Source organism: Mizuhopecten yessoensis, unplaced genomic scaffold (genome assembly GCF_002113885.1).
Source record: "Mizuhopecten yessoensis strain PY_sf001 unplaced genomic scaffold, ASM211388v2 scaffold2091, whole genome shotgun sequence".
NCBI lineage: Eukaryota > Metazoa > Mollusca > Bivalvia > Pectinida > Pectinidae > Mizuhopecten > Mizuhopecten yessoensis.
The window spans coordinates 405916-428720 of record NW_018404373.1 but is presented as its reverse complement, the minus strand read 5'-3'; the positions used below and the strand labels follow the sequence as shown (position 1 = coordinate 428720).

The 22805-nt window shown below is 36.6% G+C and overlaps 1 protein-coding gene across 1 annotated transcript in view; it reads right to left on the bottom strand.

Annotated features, from left to right (window-relative positions):
• The window catches only part of LOC110445151 (trichohyalin-like), a 125307-nt gene extending 105925 nt beyond the window's left edge, over positions 1–19382 (bottom strand). The window contains exons 1-8 of the mRNA XM_021489584.1: positions 19001–19382; positions 17208–17316; positions 15413–15481; positions 14866–15009; positions 12106–12201; positions 4727–4855; positions 3520–3720; positions 3086–3205 (exon numbers count right to left, since the gene is read on the bottom strand). Coding sequence (XP_021345259.1) covers positions 3086–3205; positions 3520–3720; positions 4727–4855; positions 12106–12201; positions 14866–15009; positions 15413–15481; positions 17208–17303 — 855 coding nt within the window. The 5' untranslated portion in view covers positions 17304–17316; positions 19001–19382. The remainder of the gene's footprint in view (positions 1–3085; positions 3206–3519; positions 3721–4726; positions 4856–12105; positions 12202–14865; positions 15010–15412; positions 15482–17207; positions 17317–19000) is intronic.
• Positions 19383–22805: the final 3423 nt, after the last annotated feature.

The window sequence follows — 22805 nt, the reverse complement described above, 5'->3', positions numbered from 1 at the left end:
TATTCCGTCTTTGCGTATTGCAGAGTTATCTTCTCTTGTGAGCAGGTATTGATTGTTACGTCATTGGTTTGTGAGAGTAACGTCATCAATTTTTGAGAAAACAACGTAATTTTCTCACACAAACCAATGACGTAACAATCAATACCTGCTCACAAGAGAAGATAACTCTGCAATACGCAAAGACGGAATAGTTTCATTTAAATCAATGATTCATATATTGTTTCATTTACAATTAAAGTTGTACCTGTTTTATTTCCATGAATCATTGTCAACATCTCAATAGATGTGAGATATTCTGTGTAAAAGATCGAATTATCGGACATTGTTATCTTTTTGTTGTTAACGAGTCTGTAGATCACCAATGAAAGCCTCCATGTATAGCTGTTAGAATACTATTCAACATGATCTCCAAAGCTCCAGGAGTGTACAGATTAGAGGAAGTCTCCAAAGCTCCAGGAGAGTACAGTTTGGAGGAAGTCTCCAAAGCTCCAGGAGAGTAAAGATCAGAGGAAGTCTCCAAACCTCCAGGAGAGTACAGATCAGGGGAAGTCTCCAAAGCTCCAGGATAGTACAGATCAGAGGAAGTCTACAAAGCTCCAGGAGAGTACAGTTTGGAGGAAGTCTCCAAAGCTCCAGAAGATTACAGATCAGAGGAAGTCTCCGAAGCTCCAGGAGAGTACAGATTGGAGGAAGTCTCCAAAGCTCCAGAAGATTACAGATCAGAGGAAGTCTCCCAAGCTCCAGGAGAGTACAGATTAGAGGAAGTCTACAAAGCTCCAGGAGAGCACAGATCAGAGGAAGCCTACAAAGCTCCAGGAGAGTACAGATCAGGGGAAGTCTCCAAAGCTCCAGGATAGTACAGATCAGAGGAAGTCTCAAAAGCTCCAGGAGAGTACAGATTAGAGGAAGTCGCCAAAGCTCCAGGAGAGTACAGATTAGAGGAAGTCGCCAAAGCTCCAGGAGAGTACAGTTTGGAGGAAGTCTCCAAAGCTCCAGGAGAGAACAGATCAGAGGAAGTCTCCAAACCTCCAGGAGAGTACAGATCAGGGGAAGTCTCCAAAGCTCCAGGATAGTACAGATCAGAGGAAGTCTGCAAAGCTCCAGGAGAGTACAGTTTGGAGGAAGTCTCCAAAGCTCCAGAAGATTACAGATCAGAGGAAGTCTCCGAAGCTCCAGGAGAGTACAGATCAGGGGAAGTCTCCAAAGCTCCAGGAGAGCACAGATTAGAGGAAGTCTCCAACGCTCCAGTAGAGTACAGATCAGAGGAAGTCTCCAAACCTCCAGGAGAGTACAGATCAGGGGAAGTCTCCAAAGCTCCAGGATAGTACAGATCAGAGGAAGTCTCAAAAGCTCCAGGAGAGTACAGATTGGAGGAAGTGTCCAAAGCTCCAGGAGAGTACAGTTTGGAGGAAGTCTCCAAAGCTCCAGAAGATTACAGATCAGAGGAAGTCTCCCAAGCTCCAGGAGAGTACAGATTAGAGGCAGTCTCCAAAGCTCCAGGAGAGAACAGATCAGAGGAAGTCTCCAAAGCCCCAGGAGAGTACAGATCAGAGGAGGTCTCCAAAGCTCCAGGAGAGTTCAGACTAGAGGAAGTCTCCAAAGCTCCAGGATAGTACAGATCAGAGGAAGTCTCAAAAGCTCCAGGAGAGTACAGATCAGAGGAGGTCTCCAAAGCTCCAGGAGAGCACAGATCAGAGGAAGTCTCCAAAGCTCCAGGAGAGTACAGATTAGAGGAAGTCTCTTCTTCTAATTCCTATCTATATCTATATATATAATTACCATTTCAAAACATATTTTCTTCTCATGTCCCATTCAAATCAGGCAAGTATATCATAAACATACTTATTTGTGATAATCTTTTTTGTAACCAAGTTATTTGTCCTTTACAGATATTTGACCTCAGTGCTTACACTACAAAGATTTTCCTAGCTTTCCCAAATTAGAACAAAAATTATACATTTCCAAAGTTGAAATTGACAATCTAAAACATTTTTTTTTTTTAAATAGAATCCATCAGTCAACACATCAATAGAATAAATAAAACACCCTTAAACAGAAAACAGACTTTTTATATTCCTAAATATCCTCCATCCGCAGTTCAAAATACTGCTACTCATGGACTCTATTAAAACTAAATTGGGAAATCCCTGCAATTAAGCTGAAAGTCTAAAAATTCTGTTTCCACATTTGTATGGATTTTAATTTGTAAACATACACATGATATCAAAAGACAATACAGATCTGAAATGGTAAGTTTTTTGGTTGAAATCAATTAATATTAGTGCTAATGAACAAAAGGAAGAATAAGAAACATACAGAAACTGAACAAGAACATCAACACTTTAAACAAGTGTGTTTTGACTGTAACTAGAAGTGTGGTGTTTTGACTGTAACTAGAAGTGTGGTGTTTTGACTGTAGCTAGAAGTGTGATCGCCTGAAATTGAAATAACAAGTGCTCTGCAGCAGACTGAACATGCAACAAAAAGTGATGTGCGTTCTGGGGTTGTGTGGCTGTAACTTTTCATTTTAAATTAAAACATACAACTGTCCCATGTTCTGTTATTACACAGAAATGTTGTACAACCAAGCTTTCAATGAGGAGAAGTAACAATGCTTAGAAAGACGCTCATGATCACAAACCAATAAGTTTTCTGCCAGGAGTTAAAGATTCACTTTCGACATCGACACCAATGACAAACTTGCAGTACATTTTTGTACCAATTCTTTTATCCCAAACAAACGACAACTAGAGAAAATGTTGAGAAAAGTGAAAAACAATTGTCATTACAGTAACTGTCCAACTGAAATTTGTAATACAGGCATCTGAAATGGAATGGGCAAAAATCTCTTGCCTTGTCTTTAGCAATGAGGCAAATCTTTGGTTCACAACATTTTAAAAATTTCCTGAAAAACAGATGTTCAATTATCAAATGTTTCCTAACACTTCATAAGAGCATACATCATAAGTAATACATCGCCCAACATATACTCATGGAGTGTGATGAGTTACTCTTTTTACTTGTTTCTGATGACCTAGAACCAGTCAAACGACCTTGACCTTTTTTAAGTGACCTTCACTTATACCTGCAGCTCCTCAACCTCCTCTGGTCGTGTGGGAAGGTCTCTGATGCGTGCTCGTATACGTTCAGCCTGGAGCTGCATTCCCGGATCACTGAATTCAGGGGAGGGCGATCGCCGACGGGGCTGGAACAGAGTGGTTGGGAGTGTGGGTGGTGCTAGCACAGTACACATACAACTCATAACATATACATAGTGTTAGAAGGTAATATTTTGTTAAAGGAATATCCATGTCAGCATTTTTTTTTGGCGAGGGGTTGGCGAAAGGGGGTTGGGTGTCCAAAAACATTACTTCCTTTATTTGCAGTTATGTCAAGAAATACATACTTTTTTTTTACACTGCCTCCATTTCACACTATCAACAAATTCACATTGTGCAATTGTGTAAAGTTGGGAATAGTTGTACAATCGACATACATGTAAGTTGGAGTTGAATGTACCTGTGTGTCCTGATGGCGAACGTCCCTCACTGCCGGTTGTTGGGCCAACATCTTGCCGTACTGCTTCTGCTGGCTCTTCTCGATACGACTGCGGTACTGACTACGATCTGTTGTCTCTCCTTGCCGTGGAGAGGCATTGGCTACTGGCTGCTTGTTGGGATAGTCCCTCTTCATCTTTATATAAGCTTGTTCACGCTTTTGCTACAAAAAACATGTTTGAAGTGTATTGTTTTAACAACCCTGATCATAGACCAGACCCAGGTCACACATTGTACTCATTTGTATGTGAAACGAATCGGACTGTGTATAGTCATGTAATCTACATCAGTGTTCCATAAAACTGGAAATTGCTTTTTTCACGTAGAGTGAATTTGTAAGCACCTAAATATCAACAAACGAATACTATAAAGCGGGTAACTTTCGCCTGTCAAAGTTTTGACCGATGCTGATAAAACCCATTTTTTTTCATTTTTTTTCATTTCGCCTTGCACATTTGATTTGGTTTATTATGATATTTACTTTTCACATTTGATTATTATGGTTTATTATGATATTTACTTTTCACATTTGATTATTATGGTTTATTATGATATTTACTTTTCACATTTGATTATTATGGTTTATTATGATATTTACTTTTCACATTTGATTATTATGGTTTATTATGATATTTACTTTTCACATTTGATTATTATGGTTTATTATGATATTTACTTTTCACATTTGATTATTATGGTTTATTATGATATTTACTTTTCACATTTGATTATTATGGTTTATTATGATATTTACTAATGTTTGCTGTACAGATTCATTTGTCTTCATTGGGAAGGCAAAATAGGCGAAAAATTGAACTGTGGCAAAAATTTCCCGGTAAACAGTATTATTTATACACCATATGGATTATAAATATGTAGAATATATAGATTCATCAACCTTTACCAAGGCAAAAGATTTCCAACAGCAATTAGTTTAAAGAGTCATAACACATACATTTTCACAGGTGAAAAATTGTACTTTTACAGTACCATATTCTAAAACAGAAATTGTCGACGTATATTTCCATAAAACCTCTATATTATATTGTATTCCCCCTTTTTTTTCTCTAGAATAAAGGGTATATATGAAATGGAACCAAGGGATAAGTCAAGTCTATACATAACTAGCCTGCTGTCACATAGACTATTAGTGTAATGTTATACTGTACCTTCTCTAGGTCTTCCTTGTACTGTCTCCTGCGTTCAGGCTCTTGTTCCCGCTTGTACTCCTCATACCCTCCAAACTTCATGCCCTCTAAAGGGGGTGTCGGCTCCTTCTTCAGTGCTCGCCCTTGGTTCTACGTAAGTCAGAGGTCATAATGTATTGGTTTACTGTCAATCATTTTTCAACACAGAATTATGTGTGCAGAAATTCAGTTTTGCTACGTATACTTATATCCGATGAGCCTCTATCTACTAAAACTAGATTACTTTTCAGTGAAATTCACAGAAAACACCTTTAATTATGATCAAGTTTTTATCGGCAATGAATGGAAAAATATTTTTCAGTGCCACCACCCGCGACCCAACCCCCCCCCCCCCTTCACCCAGGACCCCTCACCCCTATTTACCCACCCACTCTCCCAACATACACATTAAAACCGTTGACTCCAACAAGTACATGGTAACGTGCTGTAATGTTGTAACGCTGCTGTGACTTATGTGTCCTCGTGTATTCCGTTCATTCTTCGACCAAGTCTCAGACTCAGTGGTTACTGTAAAGTTGCTAATTTTCATATTTGTATGCAGAAATCACTTTGTTGGATTCTTAATTTCTTATTAAATAATGATATTGATATTCCAACTATTTTTTTAATTTCCTCTCAAATATATTATAAAAATGTGAGGTACACTGTACTTAAATTTGTAAAATTACTTCAAATTATGTTCTAGGTTGGGATCATCTAGCTCTCTCAACATCTCTTAAAAAGGTACGGAACTTAACAAAACTACTGTACAGAAAAGGTCAAGATCATTCATTTAACCAAATTCTATCTTATTTATACCTCAGCAAGCAAAGGACAAAGTGGCTCAAAGTATTGAGGTTTTGTTCAAGTTTTTATAAGTTTCAAACACATCTTACCTGTGACTTGAAAGAAATTAGGGTCATTTCATCAGAGCAAGCAATATTAATAGAAAGATCAAATAGCATGACTTTAAGTCTCAGTTTTCTAAAGAAGACATTTTCAGGAAAAAGCTTACAGATAGACAAACACACAGCACCATCACATAATACAAGTTCACCGGCACTAAAAAAAACATGCCTGTTAAGCCAGAAACATTATTTTTACTAAAGATGATATATATAATATGTGTATCAGGTTGGCTATAATGTACTAATCAAAGGCGGCCGGTGATTGTGATTGTTGACACTTGTGAGGCAATGATCAGGATAGAAGATGTTATGTATTACAGCTAGGTGTGCTCAATTTGTGTAACTATTTACAATTGTATTATAGTTAGACAGAAGCATCATTATGATACACTTTGTAAAGAAAATGTAACATCTTTATATCCTTCATTGTTCTATGATTGCTATATGCTCAATAATCAATGAATACTGTTCATGTGTATGCAGTGTGACGATAATCAATGAATACTGCTCATGTGTATGCAGTGTGACAATAATCAATGAATACTGTTCATGTGTATGCAGTGTAACAATAATCAATGAATACTGTTCATGTGTATGCAGTGTGACAATAATCAATGAATACTGTTCATGTGTATGCAGTGCAACAATAATCAATGAATACTGTTCATGTGTATGAAGTGTAACAATAATCAATGAATACTGTTCATGTGTATGAAGTGTAACAATAATCAATGAATACTGTTCATGTGTATGAAGTGTAACAATAATCAATGAATACTGTTCATGTGTATGAAGTGTAACAATAATCAATGAATACTGTTCATGTGTATGCAGTGTAACACTAATCAATGAATACTGTTCATGTGTATGCAGTGCAACAATAATCAATGAATACTGTTCATGTGTATGCAGTGTGGCGATAATCAATGAATACTGTTCATGTGTATGCAGTGTGACAATAATCAATGAATACTGTTCATGTGTATGCAGTGTGACGACTAACAAATGATCTGTAATGTTGATGATAAATGTAAAATACAAAAAGCACTTCAATCTCTATAATATTCGCTACATGAGATGACCACAAGCTTTACCTCATTCATTCTCAGATATTTATTGTATTCTTTTCGCTTATCATCCTGAAATCCTTTCTCCCACTCTCCAAAGTTCACTGGGTGTTTCTTTCCCTTGTTGCCCTGCTGAGCGGGGAGTTGGGTCGACGGTCCTGTCTGGTCCCATGTTAACCTACCACGGGGCACACCAGCTTGGCCCTTTAGTGGCAAGGGAGCAGAAAATGAGAGAACTGATACCATAGTCTAGTGGACCAAATAGAATGGTCTGACCGCTGAATTGCAGGCAGCTGTCTACAGCTGAGTGTACTGTATTAGTGGTTACTAAAGCACACACTGGCAAAACACAACCACTCTGTAATGGTGAGCTGTACTTACACCGGCAAAAAGCAACCACTCTATAATGGTGAGCTACACACACTGGCAAAACTTTGTACACACTGTCCAAATGTTAACTCAGCCACTTTATAGTGAGCTGTGCTAACACTGGCAAAAAGCAAACTCTCTTAAAGTCTATAATGGTGAGCTACACACACTGGCAAAACACAACCACTCTATAAGGGTGAGCTAGCTCATGAAATGCATATGCAATATACATGTTCATCTGTAAAATATGTCTCAAACCAAAGGAAATGCAAGAGGCACAGAGGGCCTGTATCGCTCACCTGGATATCAAAGTAATCATGGCAAAATATTCTCCAAATAAGATCCAAAGGAATGGGCCTGACCCCAAGCACAATTCTTGTATCCTATCTGTATTAAATTGTTCATGCCCAGCAATTTTATGTATGGTTATGGGGTGCGGATCCCAACTGTTTCCAAGGTGTGACTCAGAAACAAGGTCCCTAGGGTTGTGGCCAGACTCCAGGATCAATTATAATATCATGACTGCATTTGTCTCTTCATGCCCAGCATTGGTATATACAGTTTTCGGGTGGGGATCTCAACTGTTTCAAAGTTATGACCCAGAGGTTAAGTCTGCGAGGGTGGGACAGACCCACGGGTCAATTCTAATATCCTGACTGCATTCGCCTCTTTATGGCCAACAATATATATATAGTTTTGGGGTGGGGATCTTAACCGTTTCAAAGTTATGACCCAGGGGTTAAGTCTCCAAGGGTGGAGCAGACTCTGGAATCAATTCTTATATCATGACTGCATTCCTCTCTTTATGCCCAGCATTTGTATATACAGTTTTGGGGTGGAGATCTCAACCGTTTCAAAGTTATGACCCAGGGACTATGACTCCAAGGGTGACGCCAGACTCCTGGACAATCCTGGAAACATATGTGTATTCTTCTCTTCATTCTCAGCAATTGTATATATGGTTAAAGGGTGGGGATCTCAACCATTTCCAAGCAATAAACTATTTCTGGCCCCACCCTTTAGCCAAGGGGGTCAGCCCCACTACTTGTACTATTTGAATCCCTGCCTCCCATAAATGCTTTCAACCAAATATGATTGATATCCAGTGCATATAGTTCTACAGAAGAAGTTGTTTATAGCAATATAGCCAAATTACCCTGTTTGGCCACGCCCTTCAGCCCCCTTGGGGTCAGCCCCACCATTTGTACAATTTTGAATCCCCACTACCTAGGGATACTTCCAGAAAAATATGGTTGATATCCATTTCACTGTTCTACAGAAGAAGTTGTTTATAGCAATATAGCCAAATTGTCCCCTTTTGGCCCCGCCTCTCAGCCCCTGGAGGGGTTAATCCTATCATTTGTACAATTTTGAATCCCCACCACCTAGGGATGCTTTCAGTCAATTTTAGTTAAATTCCAGTCAGTGGTTAAGAAGAAGGGTTCGTTTGAAGAAATTGTTGACTGAGGGATGACGGACGCCACGGTATGGCATAAGCTCACCTTGGTCCTTCGGACCAGATGAGCTATAATAACCAATGGCTTGAAACATTGATGGGACGGTATTTGCAAACAGATAGCTGAGAAAAACTACAATGATGAATGTCATGTCTCAAACCAAGGACAATACATTGGCGAAGACATTACCGGGTATGTTTAAGTACATAATTATAATAAATACAATTACAGGATGTCTCAAACTGCCTGTAAATACTTGATTCCAACAGGACATGACTTGAGACACACTATGTAATTATATGATAACTATAAAGCACAATACAGATGTCTAATTAGTAGCTAGAGTATTAGCTCAAAGCAAACATCACACTGTTTTTATTACCAGGTAATATCTAAATTGTAATCTCAAAATGGCCATTGAAAACGATTTGTCCTAATAAACTACACTCAGTTTTGAGATGTTCTTTTTTCCTGTTTTATAATCCTGATCATCATACATAACCTAACTAAAGGCATTCATTGACGCAAATCATGTGTCCCATCGGTGTCACGCACTGTTTACTTTAAATTAGCTACATTGTTCACAGACGTAAACTTAAAGATGGATTCAATTTACAAATTATAAATATTCATAAATATAAGTGATGATAATCATTACTATATATTAGCTAGCTGAACAATGATATGATATAAATGACATCTACCTGTACTTTATATACTGTGTATGGGAACAAGGATGTTTTATGGGGTTTTTTCCCTTTAATGTCATCTATATGAAACAGATATTCAAATGTATAACAAAAATACAAAACATTAAATGCAACTAGAATTAAACAGGGCATGTAGGACACACATTGTTCTAAAGTAGAGTACGATAGCTATAAATAGACAGGGAAGGTACGACACATTGTTCTAAAGTAGAGTACGATAGCTATATATAGACAGGGAAGGTAGGAAACATTGTTCTAAAGTATAGACAGGTGGGGGGAAGTGGAGTTGGGCACATTGTTCTAAAGTATAGACAGGTGGGGGGAAGTGGAGTTGGGCACATTGTTCTAAAGTATAGACAGGTGGGGGGAAGTGGAGCTGGGCACATTGTTCTAAAGTATAGACAGGTGGGGGGAAGTGGAGTTGGGCACATTGTTCTAAAGTATAGACAGGTGGGGGGAAGTGGAGTTGGGCACATGAGTATGTAGCACACCACAGCACACCTATCTACACCACACAACACTGGTCAACCACAGTACCACATACTTGTTCATGTCAAGTGAATTAAGATAATTGATGCTTATATTAGCAAAAACTCAATACTCCCGGCACTTTGTACTGCAAATATGTATATGTATAATGTATACATATAGCACTTCAATCAGTATCTAGTCAACTAGCTATAGACTCCCACTATACAGAATCTTGATTTCTTGATGCTTACTGCATTCTAGAACAGTTACTTACTCCCTCAAAGATAATTCTTATTTTATAAATCCAAAATGTCAGTACAAATGAGGTTCAACTGTGTGATATAATATTAAAGTTATAGGTTATCAGGAAAGTTTTGGCTCAAAGATTTATGAATTTATCCTGGGACATGCTTTTGCTCCATCAATTACCCATTTATTATTATCTTTAACAACATACCTGGAAATTAACCCAAAATTATTTTACATTTTCTAGCTAAGGACCACAACTTAAAGTAGTACTCTTGGTCATCAGAACGATTGAGTAATGGTTTTGCTCACTAGAGATGATACTACTCCCCTATATATGAGGGTGTTGCCCTTTGCTCACTAGAGATGATACTACTCCCCTATATATGAGGGTGGTGCCCTTTGCTCACTAGAGATGATACTACTCCCCTATATATGAGGGTGTTGCCCTTTGCTCACTAGAGATGATACTACTCCCCTATATATGAGGGTGTTGCCCTTTGCTCACTAGAGATGATACTACTCCCCTATATATGAGGGTGTTGCCCTTTGCTCACTAGAGATGATACTACTCCCCTATATATGAGGGTGTTGCCCTTTGCTCACTAGAGATGATACTACTCCCCTATATATGAGGGTGTTGCCCTTTGCTCACTAGAGATGATACTACTCCCCTATATATGAGGGTGTTGCCCTTTGCTCACTAGAGATGATACTACTCCCCTATATATGAGGGTGTTGCCCTTTGCTCACTAGAGATGATACTACTCCCCTATATATGAGGGTGTTGCCCTTTGCTCACTAGAGATGATACTACTCCCCTATATATGAGGGTGTTGCCCTTTGCTCACTAGAGATGATACTACTCCCCTATATATGAGGGTGTTGCCCTTTGCTCACTAGAGATGATACTACTCCCCTATATATGAGGGTGTTGCCCTTTGCTCACTAGAGATGATACTACTCCCCTATATATGAGGGTGTTGCCCTTTGCTCACTAGAGATGATACTACTCCCCTATATATGAGGGTGTTGCCCTTTGCTCACTAGAGATGATACTACTCCCCTATATATGAGGGTGTTGCCCTTTGCTCACTAGAGATGATACTACTCCCCTATATATGAGGGTGTTGCCCTTTGCTCACTAGAGATGATACTACTCCCCTATATATGAGGGTGTTGCCCTTTGCTCACTAGAGATGATACTACTCCCCTATATATGAGGGTGTTGCCCTTTGCTCACTAGAGATGATACTACTCCCCTATATATGAGGGTGTTGCCCTTTGCTCACTAGAGATGATACTACTCCCCTATATATGAGGGTGTTGCCCTTTGCTCACTAGAGATGATACTACTCCCCTATATATGAGGGTGTTGCCCTTTGCTCACTAGAGATGATACTACTCCCCTATATATGAGGGTGTTGCCCTTTGCTCACTAGAGATGATACTACTCCCCTATATATGAGGGTGTTGCCCTTTGCTCACTAGAGATGATACTACTCCCCTATATATGAGGGTGTTGCCCTTTGCTCACTAGAGATGATACTACTCCCCTATATATGAGGGTGTTGCCCTTTGCTCACTAGAGATGATACTACTCCCCTATATATGAGGGTGTTGCCCTTTGCTCACTAGAGATGATACTACTCCCCTATATATGAGGGTGTTGCCCTTTGCTCACTAGAGATGATACTACTCCCCTATATATGAGGGTGTTGCCCTTTGCTCACTAGAGATGATACTACTCCCCTATATATGAGGGTGGTGCCCTTTGCTCACTAGAGATGATACTATAGCAACTCCCCTATATATGAGGTTGTTGCCCTTTGCTCACTAGAGATGATACTACTCCTCTTTATATGAAGGTGTTGTCCTTTGCTCACTAGAGATGATACTACTCCCCTATATATGAGTTTGTTGCCCTTTGCTCACTAGAGATGATACTATAGCTACTCCCCTATATATGAGGGTGGTGCCCTTTGCTCACTAGAGATGATACTACTCCTCTATATATGAAGGTTTTGTCCTTTGCTCACTAGAGATGATACTACTCCCCTATATATGAGGGTGGTGCCCTTTGCTCACTAGAGATGATACTACTCCCCTATATATGAGGGTGTTGTCCTGTACCTGTTGTAGGTAATCCAGATATCCCTTTTTCTTGTCCTCCATCATTTCCTTCTTAACAACATCGTAGTTGTATAGATCTCGGGGAGACTGTAAGTTCTAGCAAAGCAACACAAACTACAACATCTAGTTATATGTCAATAATATAAATTCTGATCCACTTCAAATATAAACCTGGCAAATTACAGTGAAATTAAATATAAATGACACCTCTCTATAAACAGCACCTCTGTACAAAGGACACCTCTCTATAAACAGCACCACTGTACAAAGGACACCTTAAGCTTCCTGACACAGCATAATACATGTACATCATTTATAATATGCTTCATTTTTTATGTTTTCGATTATAAGATTCATTGGAAGATTAACTATTTTGCAAAAACTGGACATGCAGTCTATTATTATATTTATATATCAAGCATTTCATAATAATTTTCTATATCAATTTCTTATCAAAATAAACTAAAGCAAATGAAACATTTACCAGGTATATCCCAGTTAAATTCCCATCTGATGTTATATCAGATTGTGTCTGTGGCAGTATACATAAGGTGCCCTATATAGATATTTCACTGTTCAGATTAGACAACTCAGCTGAGACGTTTGCCTGCACATTTCTGGGTATACTTTAATTTAATTATCATACAATACACTTCATTTGCATATAAATATTGAGATCCTGGTAAATATATAGCATATAAAACATACATATCATAAACTTCATCATGATCATTAAGTATTTCATATCTATACTACATTGTCAGGTATGTACATGTACATGCAAGTCTCCTTCTATCACTTAGAAATTCATCAAGAGCTGAAGACCAAAATATGGCACAACTGGAAACATAATTTTAACACAAATTTCGAAATTTTTTTAGAAAAAAGAGATCACTGTTGAACTACATGTATATAAATGTTCATTCGTTTTCTTTCGACGCCATGCATATTGAAAGTATTTAAGGAAACGCACAGTTAATTGATATAAACGTATCTCTGAAAAGAAAGTATATTGTTAGAGTCAAATATCTAAATTCTGTATAAATAGGCACAAATACCTGTACACTGTATTTACACTGATCCAATAGTGTAAAATATATAGTATATCATTAATTATACACTGGAATAATACAGGCAAGCAATGTAATAATATAATACTGTTATAAACCATCCTACACGGTAAGTAGTGATCATACATATTATATGTTGTGCACAGTTGTGACATCTGCAGTAAATATAAATCAACATGTGATGCTAATCGTTAGAAAGCAATCAATTAAACCATACATTATTTTAGTCCATTTTCTCCAATATGTGATTATGAAATGATTGATAGCCACAGCTCCCAGTTATAGTAATACAGTACTACACTGTATGTAGGGTAACTGGTCATATGTTCATATTATATAGGAATATGATGTATAGTAATACAGTACTATGTAGGGTACCTGGTCATATGTTCATATTATATAGGAATATGATGCAAACAATTTATATGAACTTCAGTACTTCTCTTCATTTTAATAATTTAAAATACCCATCCAAACAGGCATTCATGTTGTGGCAGCTAACTTTTATGTCCACACAAACCAACAATACATTTTTGTCATATGATATCGTGAATAATGAGCTTTAGCATTCAAACATTCTTGTTTGCATCTGAGGTCGGACAAAACGTCCTTCAAAGTACAGAAGCCATAAAACCAAGCATACATCACTCGTATGTATGACACAGTCCTAAACACATGTAACAACACACAGAAAATATAACAAACCACCATACAAAATGTCCAGACCAATGACCCATGCTGTATTAGCCACAAAGCCATCCACAATGAAGTAAAGCCACCTGGTAAGTATATTACAACATGCAGTTTGGACCCTGATCACAAAAGTTGATGTCCAAACATTGACGTATAAGTAACCCATGCTGTATGTATTCACAACAAAGCATTCCTGATGAAGCAATGGCCGTTGTTACGACATGCATGCATGTTGATGATGAATCCCCAGCACTTCTCATTTTAAACCGGTACCATGTCCATTAAATATTATGACCAAACCATGTCCAATAGGTTATATGACCGAAACCAAAACTACCACAGCAATGTATGTTGGTGATTGTCAACATGCTGACGTCAATCTCTATAAAACGACCACACAATTACAATCAACAATGACAGCCACCGCAACCTATACCAGGAACCGTGTATTAGACGCACACCGGGGACCCATGACAATAGTACACCATTCCATTTATATAACGACCATCTCATACAATGTATGTCAATATTTGAACATGCATAAAATGCTGTACCTGTTTTCCAACATTTGTTCCTTTTTTCTGGAGAAAAAAATTGGTTATGATTGATAAGTTTCTATTCTGATATAGATCTATGAATTAGTTTCAGTAACCGATATTAATGATTTGTAAGTAATTGTGACCAGTTCAAGTGGTGTAAGCGGGAATAAAGCCACGTGGGAATATGGGACAGTGTATATACGTAACAGCCAAACGACACATAAAAAAAAAAAAATGAAAAAAAAAAATGGATGAAAAATTTAAACACAATAACAAGCATACATATGCATGCAAAGTAGTTTAATGACATCTTAATCATCATGTAAAACCATTCTTATGGTAGTAAACATTTCTTGAAATTTAAATACAAATGTATAAACTCCATGCAAAATGATGTGGCCATCTAAACAAAACCAAATCTTAATTGTAAATGGCCCCTAATTAGCATAACAGGATACCTGCAGTAGGTCATTATATTCTTGTTGACGTTCAGCGTTTAGTCGTAAGCGTACTTTCTCATATTGTCCTAACTTTAAGCTCAACTCTGGTGTTGGACAAGGTTTTGAAAACGCATTTGCACTTTCATCTTCATCACAATCTATCTGATTCATTTAAGAAAGACAACTTTTGTAAAATTATAAAAAGTTTTAATATAGATTTTATGAAAATAACATGAAAGTTTACTGAAGATTTTTAACAGTAGATTCTTGATATAAACTGATTTGTTTATAGTATCAATTTGGCATCTAAATTTTTGATATTATTGTAGAGATTATTAAAGGAAGTGAAAACTATTAGATTCTGACTTATAATACTAGGTAAGTCAAAGTACTTTTCCAATACAGGTATAATGATACAGATTGAAAATGAGAATATAGTTACACTGCTAAGAGACTGAACTAAATATTAATGTTAAAAGTGAAACAAATGAAAGTTTTGATATTAATACAAGTGCAGTATATATATGTACTATGATGTAGGTTTACAGTGTATAAGTGTATATACCTGTTCAGCATACTGATTATAGCCCGATTTGTCCCACTGTCGTCTCCTACCCCTCTCTGTCTCACCATCCTAACAACCAATACAAACTGTTACAACTCTGCTCTTCACAGTTCAATATTTAAATAATTGTTAACTGGGTATATAAGCTGTCTTGATCAAAATCCCTGAATAATCTGTCATGAAGTCTGTAGAGCCAGACCCTCTGTGTTTTCGTGATTTGTGAAATGTAGCTATAGTTTGATATGAAATTTAAAGAGTACATGCATTCATGTACATGTATACATGTATTCATAAAATAAATGACATATTTTTGTATGTTTGTAATCTTAGCAAGATCCATTACCCGGTAACTACAAGAGTCCTGAAGATACAGACAATCACAAAAAAGCTTTGATTTATATATCAGTATGAAAATACTGGCTCGTTAACTGGGGCATTTGGCAGTAGAAAGGGCCAGGGTTTATCACAAAATCATTTCTCATAGACCTACTGTATAGTGAATATTTTTTTCTGAATTTCTAACACTGATTTATATATTTACGGTATATATGTATTGATCCTGAATGTTATCAGGCCTAGGTAAACCTACATGTATTGTTGGTAGCTTTCGTTAGATGTATGTTAGTACAACTAATGTCCACACAGCAATTCAATGAGACACTGTTAATTCTAACTTAGAGATGCTCAATGATTAACAAAACAAGCTTTATAATGCACCATCTTTGGTACAGCAAGCAGCATCCATTAACAGGCAAGCTGTTACTTTTGTTCAAAAGCAATTCAAATACAAAATACTGTTCATAATAACAGTATTCAAATTTCATGAAAAGAAAAAACATTGGCTGAGAAACAAGTAATATAAATAGACATGAAAGTATACATAATTTACAAAAATAAATTCTATATAACCAAACTGTATGAAATCAGAAATGATTTAAATCCTAATGAAATTTAGATATTTGTCTACCATATTAAAAATAATTTTAGAAATTTAAATGATACATGTACATGTACATGTAGGCCTTCATGTATAACTGAGAATTAATTTTCTTTTTCAAATGCACCACCTGTAGCACCATACTTTACCTTAAACAACCATTATTATCCTTATTTAGAGAAATTAGATAAAAATCGTAAATTTTAAATTGAAGCCCCCAGAGAGCTTAGTAAGTCACATATGGAAAACACTATTTGTACATAAACTGTAAGTACAGACAGTAGGTAAAATACAGTAAAAACGTGTACTACACAATGTATGTAGGAACAGGAGAAAAGTATTACTCTTGGATCTTTGGTAGAAGGGATAGCTAGGACACAATCAAACAGATTATCTAGCTATACAAACCAAATTTTTAAAAGTATAAATGCAACTATAAATGCAACATGTACAAAATAATCAGAAATAATATCAAAATTTTGCTTGACAACATCTATGTTTTAGAATGTTACCTGTAGGTATATGTATTAAACCGTCGCTAGACTAATCACTGTTTGTGTTAAGAATAGTTAAATCTTTAAATTTACATTTCGGCATATCAAATCCTTTCTTTTAATTTAGAAATTCATCTGATACAAACACATACAGAATGTATATCTAATAATGACATTTCGTGTGGCAAATATAAAGTGCAAACATACCAGTATGTACACATGAACATGTACTAGTATTGATTTTTCTAAGATAGTGAAAAATAGTTTGACAAGGGTAATTTCAAATCTTTTTATATAAAAACTTTGAAAAGTTCTAAATTAAGGTCTGCACTATGTATGAATGAAGCTGTGAAGTGTTGCTTACATTGCCGGTATGTCGTTCCTGCTGAAGCTTCTGTCGCTGATCACTGATGAATCTATCAATCTCATTATCTTGGCGTTGTTGTACTGCTGCAGCCATTTCTGACTTGTATCTGATTAAAATCATAAGAAACATATTAATTTATGATTACAAATCAATCAATTCATTAATAAATATAGAAAACAAAATTGATGTGGTTGTACTGTATTGAGATGTCATTGTTATCGATGAACTAGAAACAAATCATCTGAGCAGTAATGTACTTTGTAGATGTATTGTTAACAGTATGAAGTGCATTGACATATTATATATTGCCAGATATTTGTCCTTGATATAAGTTGCTTCACACATGCAATATACCACAACATAGTACTTTGTATGTAAAAGTATACAATACCATATACACTACAAGCCAGTACATCTGCCCAGCAAGAACCTTATCCCTTTTTCTTTCAGTTCGACATATTTAAAGATTCATAATATCGTAAACAGTTTCGATGCTGTACTAAAATATTTACAATATATGTAGGACACGTATATAAAAAGATTATGATTTGACCATTTTCCTTATCCTACCCCAGGCCCCATATTAACCCTGGACCAATATCAGCCATTGGTCTATAGATTTGATATTAGGAATTGGAAGGATACAGAAATTTTTACATGAAAACCTTAAAGATAACATCTTTGCGTAATGTAATTATTTTTGTACTTTCAGTCTTGACAGATATTTTTCACATAATAGAATTGCAATCTCTCATGATCATTATCCATTACAGCTGAAGTTTAACATTCTTTAAACTTGCTATAACCAATATTTTAAGGTCCTGTTATAACGCATTACAACTGGTATATAATAATTAAGTTATACTACCCATTACATCTATGAAGCTGTAAACTTACTACCCATTAAAGCTTATATTTTAAGGTCTAGATCTTTACAACACATTTCAGCGGGTCTTTATACAGTTGTATGGTCATATATATTATAACCAATTCCAACTGGTATTTCATTATAAAAATAAGGTCATTATAACCTGTTATATATGAGCATGCAAATGTACAGCTGGTAGTGTTATCTGGCTATCAATGAAATGAAGTGTGCTGAGCATGACAGCTTGCCATGGATTAAGCCTCTAAATCAAGGCAAAGCCAGTGACTACCATCATTTTACACCACAGATATGTTGCATTTAAGATATTTACTGTAATACATTATCTTTTTGCTTCAAGGACTTGTAGCTGGCATGTGTATAGCTTTCTTTGTAACAGAAGATCTCCAGATGGAAACTTAATATGACAGAGAGTACCAAAGTATTTTAATAAGTACTTAATTATTAAACACATTTGTCTGGAATCACTTGTTCTCTGGTTCTACACATTTAATGACAACAATAACAACAATGCCAGTAAGATGGGCTAATAAGGCTAACTACATACGTGCATAAAAACATGAGTCAGAGGAAAATTGAGGTTGGGTAAAAATCAGTTGGGATGTAAATTTACTTGTTTATAATATATATGTTATTTCTTCTGCTTTATATATATACAACAAAATTTAGATATAAAATACCGAATCTGTATTTCAGTTACTGTAAGCCTTCACTATTCCTTTGTGCTGTACATTGTGGATTACATAAACATATTGCTTACCAACATGCATTACGATTAATCCTATACATGCAGATTTCCTTAATATGGTCAAAATATAGACTAGGTGTTACTTTGTTAGGCCTACTGTATATATTGTAATTCCCCCCAAAAAATATCAAATAACTACACGTTTATCGTTTTTACCTGTTTGTCGCGTGTTGTTTAAAAGTTTCCAAATTAATGTGAACCCATCACGATATACAGATAGATATATTTATAAACCGATGAAATGTTCTATTCTGTAGTCTGTGGCCATTGCTTCTGACATCTGAATATCAAATCATAACGAATATGACAGTGTTGATGTGATGTCTGGAAAGCGTTGATAGCAACAAGATAACAGAGTTTGTGTTCGACTCCTGTTTAACCTGTTATCTATCTGTGATGGGCATTCTTATGATTTTTCCATATTTTCTCTTCTTGTAACACCGAATAATCCAGTACACATCATAATTAGTAAATAAACAGTAATAATTCCTATCGTTGACGAGATCAAACTTGAACAGGAAGTGCAGATGGAATGCTCCAGTACGCATGCGCACAACTACAAGTTGTTGTAAAATCCTCACCGGAGTTCGGAACTGAAAATCCGATTTTTATCTACCAACTTGGCCCGTACCATCATGAAATGTTCTCATGCTCAAGCATGGATTTTGTGCTCAAGTCTAATTTATTGTTCTTGTTGTAACTTAATAATTAAATCTTGTTTTGTCAATGCTTTGGAAACATTTTGAAGAGACTTGAAGCTAACTACTGTTTCAGTGTTTACATTTGACTTTTTGATTGTTTTACACGATTTAAGCTAATAACAAGAAAGTTGGCTTGAGCACAGAATCCATGCTTGAGCATGAGAACGATTTCATGAATACGGGCCCTGAACATTAATATATAGGCCTACTTATTTTAGATATGTATATAATAATGCATCAATATGTGGTCATTGTGGTCTGATGAGAATTTCTAAATAAAACTGACGTCATCTGAAAAAAAGTACTCCATACACGGAATTAGATTAGAAAGTCCGGCCGTGCTCCAAGCGAATAACATTATATTTCACAACTTGACTTCGATGAACATGTATGTGCATGGGAACATGGCACAGACTGTAGCCAAGCCCATATTGTACAACTCTCAGACTAAGTTCCTTTTGTCAGCAATATTGAATTCAGTTATTACCCAGATCATAACGACACGCATGCTAATTGATCAACCTTCCTTTATCTATCCTTTATCTATCCTTTATCCTTTATCTATCCTTTATCTCATTTTCAAAAGACTTTCACATTAAAATTATAGAATTGCCAAATGAAAGATGATTAATTTATGAATATATAAATATATGTTATCTATCGGTATTTCACAACAAGTACAAAACAAGTTTTTCAACTAATATCAATCACTCTTGCATGCTATATATAGCCCAGAGACGCATAAAGCATGTAGTACATTATATAATACGTCTCTGGCTAGCTCAAATGTTAATGAGGGATGAAACTGAATTGCCCGCAATGAAACCCCGCATGGTCGGGAAATTGACCAAATGCCTTTTCGTGCCAGACCAGAGAATCGAATTTACAATTAAACTATGAAATCGATGACTATATAGATAGGTTATCAAATTTAATATTGTTTCATCGGTTGGAGCATAGTGGATAGCGCACTTGACTTTCACTAAGACGGCCACGGTTCCATTCCCCTATCGGACCCTACTCGGGCACGCAACTACTATTAATATTGACCTTGTTAGACTTTCAGTCGCTTGGTACGTTTTAAGTATTGGGATGTAACGTACCCAGCGACTGAAAGTCTAACAAGATTAATATTCAATAGTCAGAGTTGCGTGTCCCTGTGATCGGACGAGAAAAGGCAAGTCCCATCAGAACGAAAGAATCCTGTAAGTTTAATGCTCCTGGGTTTATCCTGCCGGGTGTCAGGACATTGAAATTAAGACAGTCTAGCGATCAAATTGTATTTTATAAGGCACACTGAAGTAAATCAAAGCTATAGATGAAAAAAAGGATCATTAACTCTCATTGCTTCTACATTTGAATCTCACACAAGTATCTGGATTAAGTACAACTCAGATTTATACACGTTATATTGCGGACTCGGTATGATAGAAAATACAGATCTGGAGCATAACACTATACATAGTTTCCTCTTCAATGCATTGTCAACGGAATTATACGAGATGCTTTCTAAGTCTGCATTCCCTATAACAAATATCTTCATTGCATTTGGAGTGCTAGAGCATTCGCTAACGATACACAATAAAGTCAATAGAACCTCGTTTGGAACGTAATAAACAAACCGCCCTATAATCGAAGAAAACTGCAATCGAGTGTCAGGCAAGGATGATCGTTTTGCCGATGTTAAAATTGATATAGAGGACTGAAATAACTATAAATGTGTAGTTAGAAAATGACTGATTCTCTCCTTTATACTGATTATGATATTTCGAACTAATGTATAGAGGTAATGTGTGGAATCCGGTTGTGACTAACGTTGTTCTTTGTCCATAAAGTAAAGATGCAATAAACATATATACCAATGAGGACACCATACTGGTGCAAAGCGTGCATTTGATACACGTACTAGTCACATACATAGAAACGCCGGTAATTGTGAGCTTGGGTTTCGATTTCGTCGGTTCGCTTCTTGCGTTCTACTTCCGGTCACTTTCGTCTTACTTAACTTAGCTAACACGGCGTTCATTGTTGAACATAACTGTAGATAAAGTCTGAGACTGGGACTGGGACTGATATTTTTTTAAGGTTAACTAGTTTGCGACCGTACCAATGAGCAAATCAAACCACGGAATATCCAATGGAATAAGACCAACAGACCAGACAAATGTGATTAGACCAACAGTCAGACCAATGGGATAGGACCAACAGTCAGACCAATGGGATAGGGCCAACCGTCAGACCAATGGGATTAAACCAACAGTCAGACCAATGGGATTAGACCAACAGTTAGTCCAATGGGATAAGACCAACAGTCAGACCAATGGGATTAGACCAACAGTCAGACCAATGGGATTTGATCAACAGACCAGACAATTGGGATTAGATCAACATACCAGACCAATGAGATTAGACCAACAGTCTGCCCAGTTGGATAACACCAACAGTCAGACCAATGGGATTAGACCAAAAGTACAGTCAGACCAATGGGATTAGAACAACATTCAGACCCATGGGATTAGAACAACAGTCAGACCCCATGGGATTAGACTAAAAAGATTAATTCGACCTGACCTCTAAGCGATGACCGCTTGTCGTCGACCTGACCGCTAAGCGATGACCGCTTGTCGTCGACCTGACCGCTAAGCGATGACCGCTGAGAAGTTTTCTGGTGCCATCAACCGTGACAAAAGTGACGCTATAACTAATAACTCCGAGCCCATAAGACCAGACGAAATAGACGAGTCAATCTTTTACTGCGTGCTTGGTAGACATGTCGTCCTAGAAACAATTAGACATGTGTTGACTGTACTCTATTGTTCTATTTTATCACATTTTTAGATAGACATTTTACGCTGGAATCTCTTTCTCATTAAAATCAAATTTTCCTGGATATTAGAAATACAAAAATGAAATTAATTAATTAAAAACATATATGTATTTCATGTACAAGCACACACACCCATTATATGATTTAGCATATGAAATGTTAATTGAATTGGAAAAAATGTAGTAACTGAAACATGTTGTGTGTAACTCAAGTCATTATGTTACGGTAATAACTCCATCACATCAACATCGAGCCTCATACATATTTCATGTCGCTCTGTCTCGTGTATAGGGACCAGGTACACACAAAACACCCTAGTGTAATTATATACTAATTAAATTAACGCTTCGACACACAATCGATACATTGTGTAAAACAAGGGTGGGTAAAATTGTTTGCGGTAGCGTTATTCAACCCTTTTCCACACACTCAT